At 38.7% G+C, this 25,955-nt stretch overlaps 1 protein-coding gene across 1 annotated transcript in view; it reads left to right on the top strand.

Annotated features, from left to right (window-relative positions):
- The first annotated feature begins 1,318 nt into the window (after positions 1-1,318).
- The window catches only part of IFIH1 (interferon induced with helicase C domain 1), a 50,651-nt gene continuing 26,014 nt past the window's right edge, over positions 1,319-25,955 (top strand). Inside the window, exons 1-4 of the mRNA XM_006190090.2 lie at positions 1,319-1,804; positions 8,109-8,280; positions 12,856-12,996; positions 25,708-25,812. Coding sequence (XP_006190152.1) covers positions 1,349-1,804; positions 8,109-8,280; positions 12,856-12,996; positions 25,708-25,812 — 874 coding nt within the window. The 5' untranslated portion in view covers positions 1,319-1,348. The remainder of the gene's footprint in view (positions 1,805-8,108; positions 8,281-12,855; positions 12,997-25,707; positions 25,813-25,955) is intronic.

Below are 25,955 nucleotides of genomic sequence, written 5' to 3'. Positions count from 1 at the left end.
CAACCTGAAGGACTCAGATTTAAGTGGCTTCCGTACTGAACTGAAGCTGCCATTTTTCAGTGTGGGTGTCTTTTTTTTCCCTCATGACATAGACAAATGTTGATGTTTACTACAAGTTGGTACATTAGTTGCTAATTAAGTTCCTAGCTGCTCCAGCCAAAACTTGCTGTATTGAATCCAAGAAAAGAATGGCAGCTACATCAAAAATAAGTTGTTGGGGATTTTGTTTTGTTTTATTAAAGGAAAGTTGTGTATTAAAGAATATGGGGAACTTACACGCTGGGCGATACCAAACCTTCCGTCTTGGCTTCCTCCTAAACTGAGTTGGTGGTTCAAGTCTTTCGGCGTCTGTCACCAGGCCTTGGTCAGAGCCAAATAAATATTATAATCTATGCATGAGGCAATAAAGTTAATTGTTTATCATTACTTGCTGTTTTTCATACCCACCCAAAAATCCCCAGAGAAAAGAGTTCTTGGGCACCCTCAGCAGGGCAGGTTTATTCTGGAAAGGGTGCAGAGGTCCCTTCATCCTGGGGTTCTGGGGTTACATATCTCTCAAAAGATGCCTTCTTAGCTTCATCTCTCTGCCTGTGCCCTGTAATCTTACCATTCAGACGGGGCCAGAGGCTGCCTGCATTCACCCGTCAACGATAACACCTTCCTGTTGACATCAGGGTCTCTGGCGGTTTCTGTTCACCTCTGGGCTGGGAAGTCTCCAATCACGCGCTTTCATGCCCAGGGTGAAGCGAGACGGCCGTGGGAAAGAAACCTGCATTTTGGGGCCAAACCCTGCAAGACAGACAAATACCCGCGTACACTACTGGAGCGATCCTGTCTTACTCGGTGGAAGAGAGAATTCGCTTTCCTTTTCCCTTGCCCTTTAACCAAAGGACTCATCTCGCCAGAACTTAGCAAAGAGTGGCCCCTCCCCGACCAAACAGACACGCCCCGCCCGGCCAATTACGTGTGGAAACTACTGAAAGAAGAGAATCGAAACAGAAACAAGCCAGGGAAACTATATAACCGCCGGGAGGAAAGCTGGCCTCGAAGCTCCCTCCCCGGGCGCGCAGCGGCGGCGCCCCAGACCCGCGCCGGGCCGCGCAGCGCACACACGCGAGGGGCCGCGCCCGCCCCGTCCGCCCGGCGCTCCCGCCGCCGCGTCCCGCCCACCTGCCCCCCGGCCCGCCCGCCCAGGTGCCGCTGCGCCCCCGAGCGCCGCCCCGGGGGCCTCGTCGTCGTGGGGCGCGGTGCTGCAGACCCTGCGGGACTCACGTCTCGTCTGAGGCGCGGAGAACGGCAACTTGTCCGTCGACTTGCGAGAATTTTCTCGCTCCTCTGAGAAGGAAAGATGTCGTCGGATGGGAATTCCGCAGACAAGTATTTCTGCTATCTCATCTCGTGCTTCAGGGCCAGAGTGAAAACATACATCCAGGTGGAGCCGGTGCTGGACTACCTGACCTTCCTGCCCGCAGAGGTGAAGGAGCGGATTCAAAGGGCGGCTGCCACCACCGGGAACATTCAGGCAGCTGATCTCCTTCTGAACACCTTGGAGAACGGGGTCTGGCCCCTCGGCTGGGCCAGGATATTTGTGGAGGCCCTCCTGCGAGCAGGCAACCCTTTAGCCGCCCGCTATATGAACCCGGAGCTCACCGACTTGCCCTCCCCATCCTTCGAGAACGCTCACGATGAGTGTCTCCAACTGTTGAACCTCCTTCAGCCCACACTGGTGGACAAGCTTCTAGTTACAGATGTCTTGGATAAATGTGTGGAGGAGACACTGTTGACAGTGGAAGACAGAAATCGGGTAGGTATCAATTCAAATGGAGCTGGACTTTTAGGTGGATTTTGCAACTCAGGGTTTTTCCTTCGTTTGCCCCGTTTCCAATGTTTTTCGACATCTTTAGGTAAATTTGGTTCCCTTCTTCCTTGAGAAGAGGATGTCTAGGCTCCTAAAAACATAGTTTTGAAAATTTAAGCACAAAGTTATTTTTCTAATTCTTCCATTGAAATAAAGAGGCGTTAACTCAAGAATAATAATGTATGCCATTAGGTAACATTTATTAAACATTTACTATGTCCAATTAGCATCATTTGCAAAATATATCACCAGAATTCATCCTCAAAATAATCTATTGAGGCTTTTAATGTTATTAGCTGTACCGTTTTACAGATGAGATAACCGAGGCAGTTTAAATTACTTGTGAAGGTCTCTTGAGAAGTCAGGGCAGAGCTTGGGATTTAGGACCTGGTGATGTGGAAATTTATGTTTTATTTTGTATAGTTCCATAGAACAGAGTTCAGCAGACCATAACCTATGGGCTAAATCGAGCCCAAAAGCTAAGAATGGTGTTTAAATTTTAAAATTTTCAGTTCATAAAGTTTTATTGAAACACAGCCATGCTCATTCATTTACATGCTGTAACTGCTCTTGGGCTTCAAGAGCCGTTGAACAGAGACCATGTAGCCCACAAAGCCATATTTATTATCTGGGCTTTAGAGGAAAAAAAATTGCCAATCTCTGGCTATATTATGCACTATGCTATTTAATTTTGGTCCAAATGGGGAAACTATATAACACACACACACACACACACACACACACACACACACACACACACACACCTTTTATTTCCTTTAATCAAAATTTCAACATTCTCTGCGAATCCAAAAATTGGAGGTATTTAATTGAAAAAATATGTTGATAGTTGTAGTTTTCCATATTAGTAAAGGAATAGTGGATTTTTTAGATGGCACTTGGACAGGGTGAATTTTACAGGTGACTACACTTAATGTACTGTTTTAATGTTCATGGTTTTTTCAGTGAGTGAGGATGTACTGTGAAGTATAGAAATGATGACCCATTTGAATCTGACTTAGGTAGGGTATTTGTCAGAAGTCTTATTTTGAAAGACATGTAGGTAAATAAACCCATTTTTGGGGTCGAATTCTAACATGCTATTTTTTTTTTTTTTTGACATTTTCCGTCTTTCTCTCTTTCCCTTTAATTCATCAGTTGTTTATATCCTTGTTACAAAGTTCTGGGTGTTGGACTCCTATCAGCCCATAATATGACTTGTTCTTTGGTGACTAAAGTTAATGCTCCTTTTTCAACTTGACAGACATAAGGCCTATCCAAAGACCCAAGTGTGCATCTAATTTTGTTGCTGGTTTTCCCAAACAAGTAAATTACTTTACACTGTTGTCTGTAACGTTTATGTAGTTTTGTGTATTGAGAACCAGCTAGAACGCATTATAGTAGTCCAGCTGGATATGACAAATGTGTACATCACTGTGGCAGAATCTTAATTTGGAAGACAGTATGCAGCCTTCAAGCCAGCTGGAGATGGAAGATGGCATTTCCAGCCACAGTAGCTGTTAGGAAGTCCAGAAGCAACAGAGTCCAGTAACACCACAAAGCTGTTTATGTTTGGTGGGTATGATGTCCCGATTGCCAGTGAAACAGCACTTCTCCTTATTTACTCTAAATACTTCTGCCTATCAGCATCACTTTTGTCTTGCCTGGATTGTATTTCCGCCAGCTAGATTTTATCCAAGTTCTTGATTCTGGCAAGCTTGGAGGCAGCTAGCAGGAATTCAAGGGATTTGACACAAAGAAGATACAGAGTAAAGGGACATTTCTGTCCTAGTAGCAGTTAAGGCCAAAGCAACCCAAATTCTCCCTCAGATTCATATTTCAAAGGAGGCTCTGAAAGCTGGAGGAGCCATGGATTTGAGGGTTTCTGAGGAGGAACAGTGTCTGTGTGAGATGATGGAATAGTTTTTGTACATGTCATTTTATGTGTACCGTCAGTATCAAAAGTAAGCTATGGCAGATGATGGGAAGGAAACACTAGGTTTAGAAGAATCTATAGCACATTGATACGGTGTCATTGATGAGTATTTATCTTATAACAGTAAAGTATAGGAGGGAAAGATGGGCATTTGGAATGACAAGACCTGATTTATGATCTCACTATATGTGTTACTTAGGGCCAAGTTATTTTAGTTTGTTGATCCTAAATTTACTTAGAAAGTGGACATAATAATAATTTCTTCTCTCACGTATAATATGTTTGTGAACATGAGGGAAAGTGTTTATGAAAAAGCTTTATAAATAATAAAGAGCTATTTTGATATGATGATGATTTCTACCATCATTTATATTGTTACCCTTCCTTGTGACTTTAAAGTTTCAGGGACTTAGGTAAATATCCCACGTTGAACTTGCGATCTGCCTCCTGAAGTCCCTGGAGTAAACTGTGATTGGAGGAAGTAACTATGTTTTCAACTAAGGATGAAACCAGAACCTAGCTAGAACTAAGTATAAGATTGGTGCTTACTAAGTATTGATTGATTGGATTTATTTCCAAATTGTTGTCTGGAATAAGAAATGGAAAACACCTGATGTGATAAATGGCCTTGCCAAGCATTGGGGCCTGATGGATGATGAACATAAGATCTCCAAATTTGCCTCTTTGACATCTTCAGATAGCACTTAACTAAGAAATCAGGACTTCTAAAAATATTTTAGTTCTTTACCTGTTTTCCTAGTTGACATTTTCTACTTGGTCTAGTTATCTTATTCCCACTTCCACCTTGCAATCCCTGCCCCCCTTACATCAGAGCTTCTAAAAATGACCCTAGATTTAGTTTTGTATCCAGCAAGAACCTGAAGAAATTTATTTAATTGATTGATGATTCATTCATTTGGTTTAAATTTATGGAGTGGTTCCGTATGCCAGATACCACGCTAGGGCTGAAAAGATTGGAGAGTAACACTAATACTGTTTGTGCGTTCATGGAGTTTATGATGCAGTATTGGTCAGTGTTCATTTTCTAACAAATAGTTAAAGAATGCCTATTGTAAACACTGGAGACTCGGCAATAAAGACAAGAGTCGCTTTATGAATTATTGCAGTAGAACGATCCCTAGCCGTAAGGGAGCGCCCTGTGCTGAGCTGCTTCTGTCTAGGATGCTAACTATCACCTTAGCACGTCCATGACTTAGCCATGAGCTCTGGACCATATAAACATTTTCATAGTGTCTTAATATCAGTCAGAACAGCTTAAGCAACCTGCGTGTTTCACCCTTGGCCAGTTCAAGCGTTAAACATCTGTGGTCCTGGAAGACCCCATATAGCTTTCGTTTACACAGGAGAACCAGAGAGAGTATCATCAGTCCAGGTAGAAACCCTCCAGCTCGGTCTACATGAGGTTGAGTGTCTGAGTCGGTCTCCCTCCAGCTCATTGTACTGTCAGCTAAATTAGAATGGATAAGAATTTTATTAGCAAGAAAAAGTACTAATAAGAACTCACTTATGTCAATATGACAACACATACTCATTCAGAAAGGCATTAACTTGTCCTTGAAAATCCTTTGTTTCTAACATATGAGTTTTGCTTCCTGATTTGCGGGTACTGAGAGTTGAGCTCTGCTATATTAAAAAGTCACCGTTATATTTAAATAGCTATCTAAGATTGTTCTGAGGGGAGAAAGCATTTTTATCAAACTTTACAGTTGCATTGGCAACCCAGTGCTTCAAAGAAATATCACTGGTTTCTCAACTGATTAGTGTTGGAAAGAAAAAATATAGATCAGAGAATTCAGAATATGAAAGCATTGGATTATATTATCCACATATTCACATTTATTTTATACTCTATAAATTAGTTAACAATGTATCCATAGACATTTTAAACTTCATATTCAGAGAAAACCTTCAGTGGGGAAGGAACAGACTGGGAATCTTTATATGTCCTGTTTCAGTCTCAAGTCAAAATACTCACTTTCCTAGGATTTCAGTAATTAAAGGTATATATTGGGATTTAATATTTTTCCTGTGTTTCAGGAGAACAGATTATGTTAAAAAAATTGTGTTGCATCACAATGAATTTCTAGCACTCAAGCTAGGAAGGTTTCTTAAAATTCAGACTCTTGATGAAGCTGGTAAAATTGCACAGGCATTTTATATATTTCCACGTGCAAATAGTGAAAATACTTGTAGGAAATAATGGCATAATGATTCTCAAATGCCTGAACTCAGCAAGGACAAAGCAAGCTTGACAAATGTGATTCTACAGGGAAGATCAACTAACTGATTAGTAGCTAAGGAAAATTTAGTGGATGTAATATGCTTAGGTTTTAAAATAAAAGTACTTATTACAGTGCTCCGCTTGTTCATTTCAGAGAAATTCTTTCTGATTACTTTTGTGGAATGAATTTAAAGCTGATTAAAGGATGGGATAATTAAAAATGGAAATGGCTGAGTTAAAAGAAGGTGCTGAGACCAGTCTCATTTAACATCTTCAGCAACTATTGCTTAAATTAACGGATAATAATAAAGATGTTACACACACCACAGAAGACAAAGAATTTCCATTAGAAAATTAATGAAGTTCGAGAAAAATGGGAAATGAGCAAGAATCTGCTTAGAAATGCTGTGGGGGAGGTGGACTGAAATCACCTAAATTTTATTAAGTCAAGGAATCGTTTTAAAATCACTTCTTGTCAGAAAATGAACTTAAAATTGAGACAGTTATTAGCTATGATTATAGCTCAGGAAGGCAATATTTGGTCTCAGAAGCCAGTTGCCTGGGATCAAATACTACCCCTACTGTTTACTAGCTTTGTGGACTTAGGGAGATATCTGGACTTCTCTGAGCCTTGGAGTTCTGATCTGTAAAATGGGTTAATATTGGTACCTCCTTCAGAGTTGTTGGGTTGCTATATGCAAAGCCTTTGCAATAACATAATTAACTATTAGCTAATAAGACGAACATACCTGTTGGGTAGAAATCATGCTGTATAATCTTGTACTAAGTAGTGTCTGCTGGTGAAATGTTTGTAAAGATAGATGCTTTTCCCAGTCATCTTGAATAATAGCTAACACTGAATTTGTACCAGGCATTGTTCCAAAACTGCAAATTCCTGACATTAAAAGATTATGGAATATATTTACAGGACTAGGATATACACAAATTTTGTAAGAAGCGATCTTGCTGAACAGTCCAAATTATACATGTAGAAGATGGGTAAATGTTGAGAAGGACCTTTAAGAGTATGTAAGTCAATATTTCTCACCTAATCTGCTGATTAGAATCAAGAGATGCTTTTGGAAAAAAAAAAATTCTGGTTTCCCAGTGTGAACAAATCAGAATCTCTAGGCACAGATTCCAGACATCAGTATTTTCTGTTGCTCTCTCAATGATTCTAATGTGCAATTATGATAGAGAAACCCTAAAATTTCTTTTCAGTTGCTTCATTTTACACATATAGAAGCTGAGGTCTGGAGAGATGAAGTGGCTTGCCTAGTGGCGCAGCAGGCTGTTGGTGTCCTGTCTCATTTTCTGGTCTAAATGTGATCTTTTCTCTGAATGTTTGGTACTGTATTAAGAACTGGGGAGATGCACTGTGTTAATGATTACACAAATGACCCATACTTTGAAAGACTTATAGATTAATCTAAAAGAGAAATTAAATGAAGACTAAAGATAGTAATGAATGGATATACAAGTAAATCTGCCCCATATTGTAAAAAAAAAAAAAAGAATATAGAAATGAATTTGCCTTATAATATTAAGTAAACACAAATTTAAGAAAAAAGTATTATAGCAATAATAAATGGTGCAAATAATGAAGGATGTAAATCTGTGATGGTAGTTACTTACTCCATAATGGTAGTAGGGAAGAGAGAGGTTGGATAAGAAGTGTTTGATTTCCCATTTGCAGACTGCATGAGTTGAGAGAAAGAACAAGCCCTAGATGTACAGGAAGAAATTGATGCAAATAGATACAACTTAGCTAGAGAGTAAAGACATTTTTTTGCACCCCTTATTCAGAATGGCAGCGGTAAAACCTCTGCTTCCTAAGTGTGTTTGACTATCTCAGCAGCTTACAAAATGGTGCACATATACAAGGGGGATTTGGTCCAGCCATTTTTCCTCCCTAGAATCCAGAATTGCTATGGGTGGCATTACTGTTTTCTTTAGTGTTTGCACATGAGCCTTTATACATGGGCTTAATTGTTCAACTTTCCTAAGGGCTAGTTCTGTTTAAATTCATTCATAAGATGTTGGACTTCTTTAATTCTCCTTCTCTCTTAAAACAGATTTCTTCTGCTGCAGAAAATAATGGGAACGAATCAGGGGTCAGAGAGCTCCTGAGAAGGATAGTGCAGAAGGAAAACTGGTTTTCCACATTCCTGACTGTGCTGAGGCAGACGGGAAACGCTGGGCTTGCGCAGGAGTTGACAGGCTCCGCCTGCCCGGAAGGCATCGCAGGTACCGCTCGTTCTGCTTTGGGAGGGCTCGTGGTTTGCACGGGATCTAGGGGCTAGTGAGGTCGCTAGACACAGGGCCAAATACTAGGGTACTTAAAATCAAAATTTCAAGCAATTTGAGGAATCTATTTTCTTCTGTTTACTAATGAGGAAACTGCTGCCTGGGAAAAGATGAACTTCCCCAGACTGCAGCACTCTGCAAGCTGGGCTGGAATATGGGCAGCCAACCCCCATCCAACATGCTTTTCGATTCCCATCTTATTTTGGAAACGAAGTGATTGTCTGAAATTTTTATCAAGATAATTTTAACATTGATTGGAAGAAAACGTTTTAGTGGTTATTACAACTCTGCGGCATAGTTTTCTGGACGTCTGTATACATTTTTAAGGAATTTATTAAATATCTGATAAAAGATCTGTCATCACCAACATATTGCAATATTACTTCCTGTGAGTTTTAAAAATTATTCAATTATAACAATAAAAACAACATTTTATAGCACTCACATACATTATTTGTAAATCTAATATAAACTGCTATCTTATTTTTCTTTACAAAGGATGTATCTTATGTTTTCAAAAATATCATATGTAAGAGAAACTGAAATTTAATTGGTAATGAATGATTTAAATGAATTGTAATTGTTTCAAGTTTACCTCACTTCTTTTATTCAGTCAGTTATTCAGTCAACATGTAACAAGTGCCAGCGATATGCCAGACACTTCTAGGAGCTGGGGATGTAGACTTAAATGAGACATACCCAGTCCCTATTCCCATGTAGTGCACTTTCTACTGGAGTGAGATACACAGTAAACAATTTTCTAAGTTACTTATGCAAAAGAAAACAGATAATTAATGGTATATTATGCTTTGTGCAGTATTATTTTACATTCTATGGGGTTTTGTGTGTATATATATTTTTATTGAAGTATAGTTGGTTTACAATGTTGTGTCAATTTCTGGTGTACAGCACAGTGCCCCAGTCATACATGAACATACATATACTCATTTTCATATTCTTTTTCACCATAAGTTACAACAAGATACTGAATATCGTTCCCTGTGCTATACAGTATGAACTTATTGTTTATCTGTTATATGTATATTAGTTAGTGTCTGCAAATCTCGAACTCCCAGTTTATCCTTTCCCACCCCTTCTGTGTTTTTGTGCTGTATTATTTATGAAATAGCTTAATTTGGCTCAGTATTTAGAAATACACACTGTATATAAATACATATATATAGAGAGAGAGAGAGAGAGAGAAAAAGAGAGCCAGAGACAGACAGATACACACATACAAATAATTTTACTATGAGGTATTAAAAAGCCCTAAAGAATTATAAAATGGCATTAATGGACCTGTGTGTAAATGAACCACAGGGAGTAGGAATAATCAGTGTCTGGGAATGGCCTTTTTGCTTTACTCCAAAACAGCTGCTGTGCAGAGTGTGTTTGAGATGGCCACAAAGTAAAAAGCTCAAAAGGCTCTCTGAAATTATTTAGGGATTTGGTTGCAGGGTAGGGAGGTAGTGGCTTGTTCAGCCAAAGGTGGTCAATCCAGTTTTCAGAATCCAGGCAGTAATTCCATGATGTGTTCACCAGCAGGGTCCCTAGTTTCTTTTTATAACTGTATAAAAAATCTTTATTAATAGGAAGCATCTTTATTTGCTTCAGTTGTCAGTTCTCTGGAAAGGGCTGAGTGGCACCACTTTCTTGCAACATCAAGATGACATTTTTGTGCATTTATATGTTACGGCCCAGCTATTATTTCCACAGCATAACTCTAATGTCAGTTTGCTAAGTCTGAAGGGATGTCCAGGCAAACTTACATGATAATGATGAGACCAGATTTCTTCCACACACCTCGGGGATGAGCTGGACCCCAGCCCAGATCACTTCTTCTCAAGAAGAATTCTCTTTCAAGACCTCGTAGGACCATTTCCATCCATGACAACCATTCTAGGACTTGGACTTCAAAGGGACATGGCTATAGTCTTGATTTTTTTGTTCCCTGGGAAATTTTGGCCTCAGTGTATCCAGGGATATTAGAAAGAGCAGGCCTCTTTCTAGGATCACACAGCCATATCCATCCCCCAAAGTAGTGGGTACAAACCATTTTACAACTGTGTACAGTGGCATACTTGTTTAGGAAAAAGTCTAGAAGATCAGCTGTAAAGTGTCTTCTAGCTTCTGACAGAGACATGTGTGGCCATATTTCTTTCTTTGCTGGTGGGGAGGGGAAGCAGCAAGTTACATACAATGTATTTCTTTCAGAGATATTTTCAAGTTCCACTTTACAAAGTGCCTTGTTAGAAGTTTAATGTGATTTTTTTCAAATTATAATTCTTTGAAAAATAACAATCCTAAGTAAAGTACATCCGTGTAATACCTGTATTATAACACACCTCATCACATATATCTACTTAATATCCACATGCCTTCCTCTTTACTTCCCTTTTTATATGCCGTAACTTTGTATTATGATTAAGTCTTTACACATCTATTTCAGAATGGCTTAGGGACTAGTTTATCCAAAATCTCCCAGCCCAGGCACATATATTGGCTGGTTAAGGCCAAGCACTTTCTTTAAGAGATAAAGGCCTTCTGAAAAGAAAAAAAAAAGTGGCATCAATTATCCATCATTCTTTTCTCCCTCCCTGGTTCCCTGACAGGGTCCTCTCACATCAGGGCTTCTTCTTTCAAGCAAAGTTGGTGATGATGGATGCTGACCTAGATAGGTGGGCTCTTACAAAGACAGGGGGCAAAGGACAAAGGGGTCTCTAAGCTTCTTTTGAAGGTTGGATGGAAAATGCAATCCCCATCTGGGCTCAGCACTCTAGACTCTTACCACCCCTACCAGCAGGTAAGGTGCTCCCAACCAACTCAACCCAAATAAACAGGGCTTACTACTTCTCAAGTCCTCAGAACACCCAGTCAGGGGAGTCAAGGGTTTCAATATTGTTTGCTGAGCTGTCCATCTTCTTAGGGGAATCTAAACATTTTTCTAGCAGGCCTTGATGCCCAGAACAAGCTGTTAGCTGTGAGTACTCATGTGGTAGGAGCTTCTATGGACTGAACTGTGTCCCCCTCACCCCCTACAGATTCAGTGTTGAAGCCCTAACTCCCAGTGTGACTAGTCTAGAGATACGGCTTGAGCAAGTAATTAAGGTTAAATGAGTTCAGAAGGGTGGGCCCCACCAGGACGGAGGCCTTATAGGAAAAGGAAGAGAGACCTCTGTCCCTCTCCCTCTCTACCATGTGAGGACACGGCGAGGAGCAGACCTTCCGCAACCTCAGGAATATGCTCTCACCAGACACCAAGCTGCTGGCACGCTGATCGTGGACTTCTGATCTCTAGGACTAGGGGAAAACAAGTTCCTGTTACTTGAGCCGCTCGATCTGCAGTGTTTTGTTATGCTGGCCGCTCTGCCCACAGCAGCCTGGTCTCTGGATCCTGACCCTGAATCCTGGCTCTTCTCTTCCCTGGATGTGTGCCTTTCACCAGGCGCTTGTCCTCTCTGACTCGGTTTACTCCTCTTATCACCAAGGGTTATCTTGAGGATTATATGATTTGACATTGGTGAAGCACAAAATAAACTGGCTACTATTATTATAAACCCCAAACACACTTAATATGTACCTGTCAGGTCATCTTGTCTAAAGAGATGCTCCAAAGTCAGAACAGCTTTCTTCAGGAAATTTTCCAGTGTACACAGCGTACATTTTCTCCTTATTTTTTAAAATGAGCTAATTGAAAATACTTTAAGACATTTTCTTCATGGCATCCATCTTCTCTGACCGACTGTACCTCAGAAGGGCAGAAACTCTTGTTTTCCTTGGTATCCCACATAAGTTCTTAGGAAAACACTCAATACATGTTAGTTGAAGGGAAAAAGTTCAGATGAGAGAAGTGGAAGGGAGGAGAAAGGAAAGATACAGAATATTTCATTAAATTTCCAAAAAATCTCCAGAAACTCAGAAGACGTGAATGTAGGCTGACATTAAAGCATATGTACAGCTCGTGTGGAACACACAGCGAGAGAACAAAATGGCAAGAGCACAAGCTAAAGAAAAACTACCACCAAATTTGCATTTTCATTAATGCAGCCTTAAATGTGAATCAGTGGCTTTCTTCCTAAAGGTGATGGTCAGATAGGAAACTATCACACTTTTCTCACGGTCAGCATAGTACTTATTATATTGGCTTTTTTAGGTAGAATTTAGTCATCACAAAGAATTACTCACTGTGTTCATATTAAAAATAAAAATACTGTGTCAGAACAAAACACGTGTTCCCAGCCTTTCAAAATGTCAAGGTATTGAAGTATATTTAGGCAGATCTCTACTAGGGATCCCCCACTTGGTTTTCAAAATAAAAATGACAGCTCTTTATTCTGCACAAAAACTTACATTTGCAATGCAATTTACATTCTGTTTAGTGTTTCAGAGTATTTACATATATCCAGGTAAATATTAGGAACCCGTGTTTCGTTTCAAAATAACAAGAGCAGCAACGGGTACTGTATTAAAACGTGCACGGCACTATTGTTCACCTTCTAATACTTTTATTTATAGAGCCTGGGAATTTGTCACGGGAAGATGGTCCTGAAGTTAAAGAGCCACTTCTTTCAGCCACAGATCAGCCCAGTCTGGAGGTGTGGGACATAGAGAAAAGTTCATCGGAATCGTCTTTTGCTGATTCTTCTGTGGTTTCAGGTACTTGGAACACACACATGCTTTACAGGCACTAATTACTGCTTCCGAAGGACTCAGTTGGTGCGCCGTTGATAGCAGGCTCTGTTCAACAGAAAGAGAAAGTGCAGGCTTTGGGGTTTTGTCTTTTCATTAAAATAATATTTCTGGAGGAGATTAAATGAAAATAATTCCTCTTGGTGACTAAAAATGTTTTCAAAACTAATGCAATATTACTATGTCATGAATATGAGCACATTGGGTTCTAATTTTACTTTATAAGATATCCATGGTTCTTGTAATATGATAAATACCATAATATCATAATGTCCTACATTTCTTGGTTTTCGAAGTACTTTCAAATACATGAATTGGTTTGACTCACCCAAAGCTCCGAGAGTTAAATAAGGCTGTTGCCTTCTCCCTGTTTGATAGACTGGGCTCTCTCGGAGAGGTTCCGCTGGGTTATAGAGACCAAAGTCAAGGTTGTGGAAAGGAAGACCACCGGGTGCTAGACAGGCTTGGCTTGAATTTCAGTAACTAACTGATGTGAGTGCTAGATACCACCATGCCTGCTTCTTCTCGTGTGGAACAGCCAAGGAAGAATCAAACGAATTTAATCCTTTCCCCTTTCTAATTTGTTTATAATAGGAAAATCCTTCTCTCTTCTCCTCTGTCCCCCAAAAGGCCACATTCTATTTTTCAACAGAAATAGTTGCTTGAAGTCTGTGGTGTGCTGGTAAATGTTTAACAAGCAGCTCTCTGGAGAAGAGAGAAAAGCCCTGCTCTGTAGCGCATGCCAGTCTTCGTGGTGCAAACACTCCCACCAAGGCTGCGTTCACGCTCCCATAGCGTGTCACTGCACACCAGGTTGAAGAGGTGTGCAGTGGCGCACAGTTTAGTTGGCATTTCCACCATCCAAAGACAATAGGCTTAACTAGCCTTGATAGGACTGGTAATAGTAAAATCTAGTAAGATGGCTAGACAGTGATGAGTTTTAAATATTCATTACCTTTGTTTTAATATAGTTTATTTAGTAAGTGCATATAACTTAATCTGTAAAAATGGCTGTGCTTAACATTAACTGGCTCACAGAACTCCAGAAAATTTAACAATTCGCTCTTATGGGCGAGTATGAGCTGACTCCATCAAAGTTTACTATTTTCTACTCAGAAAAGTAACATAGTTGCATTGTAGGAAATTTGGAAAACATCGGAACATACAAAAAAAAAGGCTCTCCTGCTTTCACAGTGAGGTATGGTAGCTTCACCTTTGGGTGTCTGTCCCATGGGTCTTGTGACATACCTGGACGTTTATACATAACGACATTTCCTCTGTATTCATTAGATACTCTTCGACAGCACAGTTTTAACAATTGAATAATTCCATCCATTGGATGCTTTATAACTAATCAACCAACTGTTGAACATTTAGGATGTTTCTTAATTTCTACATCATGAAAAAATACTGCAATGACTCTCTTTCTTTGTATGCTTGATTTAATTCTTAAAAACAAATCACGTAATTGAAATTTATGGATCAAATGATTGCCACAGTTTTAAGACAGTTGATACTTAATGTCATATTTCACTCCAAGAATGTGTACCAAGCTACACGTCCTCCAGCAGCAGAGCGCTCATTGCCCTGAGGTCCCTTCTACAACAAGAGTAGGTAATATTATTTTTAAACTTTGCCAACTTGGTATTTTGCTACTTGAATTTGAATCTTTCTATTTCTAAGGAAAATTGTTTTTACAAGTTCATTCTTTTTGTTGTTGCTAATTGCCTATTTTTCTATTAGGGTATTTATGTTTTTGTTGGTGGTGGTTTCTATGAACTACCTAAGTATACAGGAGAGCAGTCCTTTGTCATGAATAGTACCAACATTTTTTGTCGTTTGCCTGCTCTTTAGCCTTGCTTATGGCTTTTGGGTTTTTTGTGGGATACGTCTGAGGTGTTCCCGCGTAGAGGAGTCGTCGGGAGGAGGGGCAGATTTTACTGATGCACAGATTTTAGGGTCTGTGTGGGGCCTGAGATCCTGCCTTTCACATTTGCTCCCGGGTGATGCCACTACCACTGGTCTTGGACCACACTTTAAGGAGGAAGGTTTAATGTACGAAATAGCAGAGCTTTTAGAATCTGAATTCTAGAGGACCTTTTTTTTTTTTTTTCACTTGAGCAGCTGTGCTTTCGTGAAGAAATTATGATTGTGCAGGAATGCCAAAACTACTCTCTGAATGTGGGTTTTTCCTGTTCCAGTAAACTTCCTTGAAAGGCTCCCTGACATCTCTATGGGTTACTGGCTGTCTCCTAAATTCACACGAGACAGGGCTGAAGGCAGGACTGAGGCTGGGAGGCGACGCTGCATCTCAAATGAGGGCTTGTCGTCAAAGGCCGCCCGTCTATTGCGTCTTGTTGGCCTGTGCTTTATTATCTATGGAGGATTCTGAGTCTCAGCGAGGATAAAATTCAAGGCAAAACTTTAAAAACATTTCTGTTTTCTTACTGTTTTAATATAAAACTTAAAGGTGCATCAAGTGAAAAATATCTAGATCTTAATAATGGCCTTAAGGGACAGAAGAGGGTTTGTCTTTCCTTCATGGGGTTCCCTCCCTCCCTACTCCCCTCCAGTCCTTTCACTTCTTTAATTTAACAGATCTTTAATGAACTCCTTTCATGCGCCAGGCATGTAGTGCTCAGTGCTCAGCACTGTCAATACGGTGGTGGAACAAAACAGGAGCGGCTTCTGCCCCATGGAGCTTTCGGCTGACGGGTGTGTCTGCCAAACAGCAGTCACTAAAGAGCTGCTGCCCAGTAAGTGCTTTGGAAGAAAAGTCCAGACGAGCACAATGTACACTAGTCTGAGGACACATGAGAGTCCAGTGAACGGCACCGAAATCTGAGGACTCCATCCGGCTCTCAGATTTTAACCATCTCCCAGTCTGTGGGATTCGTGTGCTGTTGGACTTGTCATGTGAATTTGGGGACAGTTTTGTGCAGTCCGTTCTGGCCCTTTCCAGGGGAGCAGCACAGGGTGACTGATTTACGTCATTGGAGGGCCTGTGCTTTAGGCCCTAGACACTGCTGCTGACAGATGCGGGTCATCCCAAGTGTTTGTTTGTTTGCTTGATGCTCTTCAGTACAAAGAACTACTGATGTAAATAACTGTAAAGTATCATTGGCCCAAAGAAGCTATTGGAGTTCTTTTTTTAAATTTAAAACAAATTTTTGACTCGAGTATGTTCGATCTACAATGCTGTGTTAGTTTCTGGTGTACAGCATGGTGATTCAGTTATACATATATATGTTTCTTTTCATATTCTTTTTCATTATAGGTTATTACAAGGTATTGATTATAGTTCCCTGTGCTATACAGTTGGACTTTGTTGTTTATCCATTTTATATATAGTAGTTAGTATCTGCAAGTATTGGTGTTCTTTTGACTGAAGTTTTTGTTGCAAAATTAGCTATAGAGGGATTTTGCCTACATTGGCATTCTTTGACAGAATTAACAATCAAAATAAATGTGAAAATATTCAATAATCTCTAATATTCATTTGCACAATTTTGTTTTGTATATCTTATTGTTATTGATAATGTATAATCTTTATTTTGAATCTCAGTATACTTACTGGGTTAAAATTTCAAAAGCAGTTACCAAAGTAGCATTGAAAGAACTTATTGCTTAAGCTACATACATTCTATAAACATGAATTTTCATAGGCAAAAATTTAAAAGGTGACCTGAATTATTTCTAATTTTAAATTAAGACCTCTTTCATCTTTATTTCTGAACCAGTTTCTGAAGAATTTTTTTCAGTGCATAGTAGTCTTTGGGCATACAAATGTTAATTGTTTATATTTTTAATGCCCAGATTCTTTATATGTTGTATATATATTCTTTTTACTTCTTAAGACACCTGACAGGTAATTCACACTAGCATAGGTAACAGTGGCCCACCCTGAAACCAACTTTACTCACATCTTTCCTTCACCCTGGGTGACAGATCAGAATTCCCTTGTGGGTAGTTCTGGAGAGTGATTTTGTCATGCCTCCACGTCGGGGTCTGGCGTTTCTTCTTCCTTCTCCTTCCAACTGCTTCCCATTAAAAAGTGGTTAATAATTAAGATATACCAAACTATGAAAAAATTTGCTTCTTTCCACATTAATACAATAATTCTAAAAGGATGTTTGAATAGTTCTCCAACTATTCGTAGAATTTTAATGCTGGATGTGATAGTTCTGCTTTCTGAAGTCACCTGTCATTTTCCAACAAGAAAATATTGGAAAACTTTGGTGTTTCTCTGGACCACAATTCCCTAGAAAATATCAGAGGGACACAAAGTCAACAATCATTTTCTTCTATTAAAAATAATTATAGCAAATACACAGCTATCTGGTTTATGTTAATTCTATAGGCTTACAGTAAAATTGGTTGTGCAGTTCTTTGTCATCGTCTGCTACTGTCGGTTTGTTAAAACAAGTGAGCGGTTATTTTACATTGACCTTTTGTTATACTATTTTAGAAATTAATGCCTTATAATAAAATAAATGTAAAGAAAATACGGTTAAAATGAAATAATAAAATGTGTTGTATTTCGAATGAACTTACTTTTATGCAGAGTTCTGCAGAAAATCCCCCGAACTTCTTTTATCATTCTTTGTTGGATCTTGGGGTTATAAAACTAGAAAATGCAAGTACCGCAGATTGGCCAGCAGAGGGCGCTTTCACACTTATAAAGAGACGGGAATGTCACTGTTCCAGGGTGGACGATTATAATGTAACAGTGCAGAGTGTGCCATGTGTGAATACACAGTGCGCATGACTGTGAATGCATGTGTATATTTTGATTTATATATTCGTTCACGTGAAGATTTTAAAATTCCACCCCAGCTAATGAGCTTACCAACCTGCTTGTTTTCAGACTTTAATACCTTCTTTTTCATATTCCCCCATATGTTCCACTCCTTAGGTTTATCCGGTGACATTATGCTTTGGAATATATTGTGGATATATTTTGCATAGATCATGTTCTGTAGGAGGGGTTTAAAAATTGACCTTTATAAAACAGCCTCGTTCTTTCTGGCCCAATCTGTTAGAGCACTTTTTTTTTGTTGTTGTTTTGTTTTGCCTTTTTATAGACCAAAGTCCAATCTTAGATTTGGTCTATACTAATCTCTGTAAAAATGCCACAAAATTTATCCTTGCACTTGGGGACCAGAATAATGTTCTGTAGTACTAACCTCTAGAAATTTAGAGATTTTTAGAATCTCTAGAAATACATACCACACAACACAGCACTTGAGAGCTTAGTGGGAAAGATAATTGATACAGCAGTCTGCAATAATACTGTGAGAGATCTCCCATACTATTGCAGGATTGGTCTGAATTAAGATAGCTCTCCTTTACATCTATATCTTTTCTAAATTTGGATACATTAATTATTGGGAACTAGAGATACCACTAAGGCAATCCAAAAGGCAAATATTTATTTGAACTGAGAGAGGGAGAGAGAAAGAGAGAGCGATGCTGTTGCTGACGCGGATATTGGTGTTTGCTGAAGGATAATACAGGCTTATATTTTACTGAAACCCACCAGGAACCATGTAAGTTAGTTATGTGACTTCCAATCGCATAATAGTTCTGGGAAGGTTATTGTTCATATCTCAGGAGAATATAGGTACTTTTACAGAAAGAAATCTCTGTGTAGCTAATACATGCTGGATTTATGTTCATGACATCTTTTTGTGATTATAAACCTAAAGCTTTTTTAAAAGCAGAGTTTTAACAAAGGCAGTGATTTTTTCATTTTAATTTGATCATTAGACCTTCTCTATTTTGTTGCGTGAATGAGGATTGGAAACCAGAGAATGAGTTGGTGGGGTCACATTATTGAGAGAACCAAGCATTGGGATATTGTCCTCACCCTCAGACAGTTTATAACCCAGTTCCAGGAAACAAGTTTCATGCCTCCAAAGAGAGACAGTAATCTATCTCTAGCAAAAGAAAAAAATATTAAAGTAGGAGGGGAGAAGCCTTGTGAAGGAAGGAAGACTTAAAGAAAGCTTACCACAGAGGAGGAATGTGAGACATTTCATCCGAGCCTTAAAGGTCCTGTGTTGGATTAGTAAACAGAAGTGGCAGCCAACACTTCTGGTTATGTGGATGCCATGAACAAAAGTGCAGGTATAAGAAAGTTCAACATGTTTTATGTGTGTGCAGGGGGCCGTGTTGATGATGGGGGAGGCTCTGCATAGGTGGGGCAGGGGGTATACAGGTAATTTCTCTACTTTCCACTCAATTTTGCAGCAAATCTAAAACTACAAAAAAAAAGTCTATAAAAATTCATCCAGCAATAATAAACACATCAAAATCTAGCTGTAATAAACATAGCAAAATTCTATTAAAAGTATGAGTAGGGGAACAGTTGGATCAGAGGGGGAAGCATTTATGGAGGAGGGTGGTGGGAGATAAGACTGCTAAGATCAGTGAGAGTTAGGGGGTTTCTCTTACTGTGATTTGTACAAAGACTTGTTCTAAGGCAAAAAAATATTCTTAACAGTTTATTATTCATTGTTTGGACAACTATGCAATATTAGCCCAAAGCATGTCTGGTTATTTCAGATGCTGTTTAGAGGAAAGTCCTTAGAGGGCTGTATCCATCAAATGAGGGGAACTGGCTCCTCCTGGCCTGCAAGGGCTCAGGGTGCACATCTCTTCCCAACCCCACTCGGTGACACCATGCTGGTAGCTTGTAATGAGCTATGGGGGGAATATTAATACCTCATTATCGGCAAACACTTCTCAATTGTCACTTTATTCTCCCCAAGAGCTACTGTTGAATATTTACCAGGAAGCCTTTAAACAAATCTCTCCCCATACTTTCCTCAGGTCTACTTGACTTAAATGGCTTTTCCTGAAGGATGCCTGCCAGCCGAAGAGGTTTCCAATTCATAATCTTCTATTTGGCCATTTCTACACCCTGTTATTACCAAGGCTTACTTTCCACGTGGTCATCTGGCTTATCACTCATAACTGACTTGGCTCTCAGACTTTTCGCCTCTTTTACTGACCAGCAGTGAATGAATGGGTCATTCTAGTGGGTATGGTTATCCCCATAACCCTGAATCACTCTTTCCATTTGAGACCCACGTCCAAAAGCTAAAGGGCATAGATGATGTGATTTAAGCCAACATCAATGTACACAATTCAAATGTAATTCTGGCTGAAACATTTCAGCCCTGTGAATTCTATAAACAGGAGCAGAGGAGCTCCATGGATAGCCATGTGGGCCTGTGGGTCTAGGAGATTTTTTTCTCTTTGGGGAACTCATTTCCTAGAAGCTTGGATCCAGGAGAGAATATGCAAGGTGGGTGGAGGTGGCTTCTCTCCATTCTGCGGGAACACATGTTCCCTGGCACAGGGAGCAGACTCTGACAGACCAAAATGTGAGCGTGAGTGTGTGCGCGCGCACGCACACATCCATATACATAAAGCTGAAAATAAAAGTCATCTATCTCCTCTCAAAAAAGATTAAGTTACTTCAAAAGAAAAGGAAATATGTATTATTAGTAGTATGACAGTAAGCACACTTAAGAAGCCCGTGAGTCTGAGTGTGTGCCCATCCAGGCACACGTGTTTGAAGCTTTAGGGGTGGTCTTTGCTGTTGCGGACTAGGGGGATAATGCCACTCGAAGAAAGGTGGGGATGGTTGAAGAAGTGAAGCGCATATGCATCGTGAGGTCAGAACTAGAATAAGCACACGACTGCCTGGCAAGTGAAATTAGACTGTTTGCAGACCTTGCAAGCACCACCTCTCAGGAGAGTGGATCTGTTGGTCCCCGTCTTTTTTCTCAGAATGCACAGAGGCTTTGGCCCCCTTCCTAATAAAATGCAAAACCACTTTCCGGCAAAGAGAAGGACAGCCTGAGGCAAAGGATAAAAAAGGAGAAATATTCTACAGAGGGAGAAAGGCATCTAGGCTGAAAATTGGAGGGACACTACCTGGTAGGAGCAGAAGTGAGAACCCATTTGTATCTTACCTATTGAAGCTTAGTTCTTAAGTTGCCTACACAATGTACTTATCAACTAATTGTCATAATAGCATTTTTCCAGCAGAGGGCATACTTTACATTGGAATAGATCTAAAAAGGCCTTCAAGGAAGAGGTTTTTTTCATTTGAAAAAATTTTTCTTGCATTTCTTTGGCTTCTAAATGGTTTGAAAATATTTTAAAGTACTTAAAGCTTCAGAGGATGTTAAATATAAAATTTCACAGATTCAAGTTGATATTTCTGCCTTATTAGTAAACTATTTAAGATGTGATTGTAAAATGAGACTATTTTTTCCGCCATTGGCTTATGGACTGGTCTGAGACACTATCATTGTAAGCAAAGCTGTTCTTTACTTTGTTGTTTACAGAATCATTACAGGAAATCCTTTCTTTTAACTGAATATGTATTGTTTTCCTTCACTCCAATAGAGTTTGGTAGGAATAACGACTTTCCTTCAACAGTTAGAAATTACCATAGCTAGTTTGGTATTTCCCCTGGAGGAGGTGACACCTATATAAAAGTTAACTCAACTCACTGTAGAATCTAGTTCTAATATTCAAAGCTCATTTAAGTAGCAACTTTATGAGAATTTAAGATTTGTTTCACTTTAAGATTTATTTCCTTGGTCTAACAGAATCATTCTGACAATAAAGGAGAAAGCAGAAACCACTATCCTATATTTTAAAAATTTAGAAGTTTAAGTCCCTTGTTAGCAGTGGCTGAGCTCAGATCTGAAGACAGATCTGTTTGACTCCATAGCACATGTTCTTTTCATGGCAACACCCAGTCTCCAGTTGACTATTTATCTGATCTATTTTAAAATCATAGACACATGACTTTATTTGTTAGGATGTAAGTCCAGATTGACATACTGCGAAAAGTACGAAGAATGAAACATGATAATCCTATACAATTAATTGCAGAAATTCTTGGCTTATAAACTTAGTAGGTTGGTTTAATTTTGTCATCACATAACACTTTTTTTTTATTCTGGCTTTTTGGTGGGTGTGTGTGTGTAACATGATTTTTTTTTTAGATGAACACAGGAGGAGAATCTCTAGGGGAAGGCAGTCTCAGTGTTATGGGAGATACAATATATTTTCTTTAATTATTAGAGTTATTTTCTCCAGTACTTCTTTTCTATGAAATCAAAAAAATATATCAAATGCATAAGAATTTGCCACCAAGGAAACAAAACTACTTTTGTGTTGAGAACCTAGAGATTTATATATCCTTAAAATGACAAAGAAATAGACCTCTACATAGTCACTTTCATTTTCATAATGACTGCTAATAGAATTATTGCAATTAATTTTATCTAGCAAGGACAGAAGTGTTCCTCTTTTACTTACGTGCAGAAAAAAGCTTAAAAGTTAAGTGTGGATGTTTAGAAGTAAAGTAAATGAAAGTCTATCAGTGAAATAAAAAATGTTAGCAAAATAAAGTACTCTGTAACTTTTTTTTTTCCTGGAAAGATAAGCTGCTTTAAGATTGATAGAAAATTTGACATTACAGTGAAAATGTCCATATGCTTATTAAAAAAAAACTTTCATTTCACTTAACACTACGGACAGTATTACTGCTTGTTTACAAAGTTTCACAACAGATCATGAGGCGTGCTTGGCGTTGGGCAGAAGCACTGGAATACTGGACTTGGATTCAGAAAATAAGACTTCCAGCTTTGCCCCTTTTTAGCTGTGTGATCTGGGTAAATCATTTAACCTGTCTGAGACTTGGTTTCTCACCTATGAAATTGAGGTGATATCTACCACATGGGACATTGAGAGCTTAAAATATAATTTACATTACATCTGGAAAACACTGAGCTTAGTATCCCCCAACACATTGCAGATTTGTTTTTTAACTCGAAATAATCCAGATAATGAGCTTAATTAATAATACCCTTTTTTGGTAGCAACTTTCTTTAATGTTCATAAATTATTCACGTGCATTGCGTTAAGTAGCTCCCCCAAACCTCATGTATGTTAGAACAAAGCTGGGGGAAAATTTTGACTTTACATATGCTTGGAGCAGGTTAAAGATAATGGTTTAACTGCCAGTGATTAGAAAATGAAATGAAAATCAAATATTATTTCTGTTTGTGTCATACTTAGTGGGAGACTTAAAAGACAGTGTTAGATTTTAGATAATATTTGTATTTTTCAGTATTTTTGGCATTGTTATCCATTCTCAATACTACATTTAAAACAACAAGTGAAAAGCATGTCAAAATTCACTTTTTTTTGCCTCAGAAATATGGGTCTAGCTTTCTAGATCTAGAATCATCCTTGCAGTGACATTTTCCCTGTCTCATTTTACACCTTGCCTCTTCCTTACAACTCATATTCTCTTTTCATCAGTACATCTGCCCAAAACACTCTTCTACTTGACAGTTCTATCCCACACTCGCCTCTGAGCTTACTAACAAGGCATACCTCAGGGAATTGCGAAGTGCCATATTTAAAATCTCTCAGTGAGATACACAGGTTTTCCCGTGTGATCATAAGTGATTCCGCAGCCTGAGTTTCAGAACTCATCTACGACAACTGATGAGCTCAGTATTTTCACATGAGTATATTTGTGTTGTGCTAATGTACTTAAACAGTGTGCAAGTCCATTGAGAGTTTTTTTTACAAATGTCTTACCAGCTTTCGTTTAATTTTTAAGGACGCTATCTTACATATTTAATTGGTAGTAGCTGTAATTCCATTCTATTTCCCAAGCTAAATAGGCTTATCCAGATAGGAAGGGAGCTGTCACAGATGCTCAATGGAATACTAGTCGGTAATAAAAAGGAGCAAATTGCTGACACAAACAACGTGGATGCATCTCGAACATCGTATGCTAAGTTAACAAGGCCAAACATTAAGGCTACATTTTGCATGAATTCATTAATAAGACATTCTGAAAAAGGCAAAATTATAGGGACAGAAACCAAATGACTGACTGCCAGGGGACAGCAGGAAGAATGTGACAATAAAGAGACTTGAGTGGATTTTGAGGTGATAGAAAAATCTTGGCTGTGATGCGGGTTACAACACTGTGTTTGTTAAATTCATCAAACTATACATCTAAAAAGAGTGATTTTTACTAAAAAGTGTGTAAATTATACCTCAACACACCTGACTTAAAAAAGGAAATCGCCAGTTAACAGAAAAGAAGATACTGGTAGTTTTAAGGAGTTGTATATTGTCCCTTTCCAGAGAATTTTTATCTGTACCACACCGTGAGTCTCTTTTTCACTCATTCCATTTCTGGCTTAAATATGTGACCCTCAGACTAGTTTTATACGACTTAAGCCTGCCTTAGTATAATCTATTTAGTGCATTTGGGAGCTTGAGCATGAAGTAATAATCATCTAACAAGTATAAATATTATGAAATATTATTCATTGTAAAAACATTATTAAATGACACTCTTGCCCAAGTAATCCACCAACTACTTTAATTTTATTCCATTTTCCAATCACTAGTAGTTTAACTGCACTGCAAAGAACTTGTATCTACTATCATTTAATGGCTATCAAATCCTGTGCAGGTTAGTTGTGCTAGCCCCATTTTATTTTTTATTTTATTTATTATTTTTAACTGAAGTATAATTGATGTACAATATTACATGTTACAAGTGTCCAATATAGTGATTCACAATGTGTAAAGATTATACTCCTCTTGTAGTAATTATAAAATATTGGCCATATTCCTTGTGTTGTACAATAAATCCTTGTAGCATATTTTTTACCTCATAGTTTAGACCTCTACCAGCCCCATTTTAAATAAAGGGAAGGAAGTAAGTCTCAGAGGCATCGCCAACAGCAAATTTCACAAGTCTTTCTGACTCCAAAATCAACATCCGTAGCCAACTTTCATTTATTTTTACCAGTTGAACAATAGTTCTAATCCTTGCGGATGGGACTGCGTAAATCCTTGGAAATAAACTGTAAGGAAGGAGGTCTTCCCTTGAGGGAAAAGTTTTCTAAAGGAATCAGTACTGAGTACTGAAAAGAGAAAAATCAGGATTAATAAGTGAAGATGTACCCTTGCCACTCATATTAATTGTAACTCTTTGATGGAAGCTTGGTTTAATCATAGGAAAGAAAAAAAGAAGTATCTCCAACCTCACATAAGTTTCTAGTGCCACTGCAATGCCTGGCTTTCATGGTATTCTTTTGGAGTAAATTCTTTGTGAGATTTTAAACTTATGTTTATCACTGAACTGCTGTTTTCATAACCCATCAGTAGAACCATGTACTTCATTCATTATAATTTTTCTATAATTTATTACTCCTCTACCATTTTACATGAAAATGACTCAGTGGTTTCTGTGTAATACTTTTTGTCTAAATGACATTATCAAGCCTAGACCTTTTTTGGATGGAATTTACACAAAAGGGGATGACAGAAGTCACAAATCCTTGCAAATTTGCCTGAGCTCTGCTATTGGATGTATGGTACTTTACGTAGGTAGATAACATGTATTCGATTCACCCCCGGACAGCTGCTCATCCAGAGAAGAGTTTTTAAATGTTGCTTGCCAGAAACTCTTACCTTTTATTCCCAATTGTCTGGGTGTGCCTTCTCCACTTGCATTGAACTGTATGTACTGTGTGCTGTAGAGGTGTGCAGTTAAAATACGTTTATTCTCAGAAATATTTTAAAAATATTTTAAAATGTTTTCCTTTGCAGAATCAGACACAAGTTTGGCAGAAGGAAGTGTCAGCTGCTTAGATGAAAGTCTTGGACATAACAGCAACATGGGCAGTGATTCAGGCACCATGGGAAGTGATTCAGGTACTGCCTAACTGTTGTGTAAACCTTAAAAAGTGTGAAATAAGACACCATATAGTGGAAAGCATGGGGGCTGTTCATACCCTCCCTAATGTATTTATGCAATTAAAGCAATTCTTTTCTACAGTGGAAGTAGTTTTGGAACT

The sequence above is a fragment of the Camelus ferus genome, chromosome 5 (genome assembly GCF_009834535.1).
Source record: "Camelus ferus isolate YT-003-E chromosome 5, BCGSAC_Cfer_1.0, whole genome shotgun sequence".
Lineage (NCBI taxonomy): Eukaryota > Metazoa > Chordata > Mammalia > Artiodactyla > Camelidae > Camelus > Camelus ferus.
This window is presented reverse-complemented; position numbering and strand designations above follow the sequence as displayed.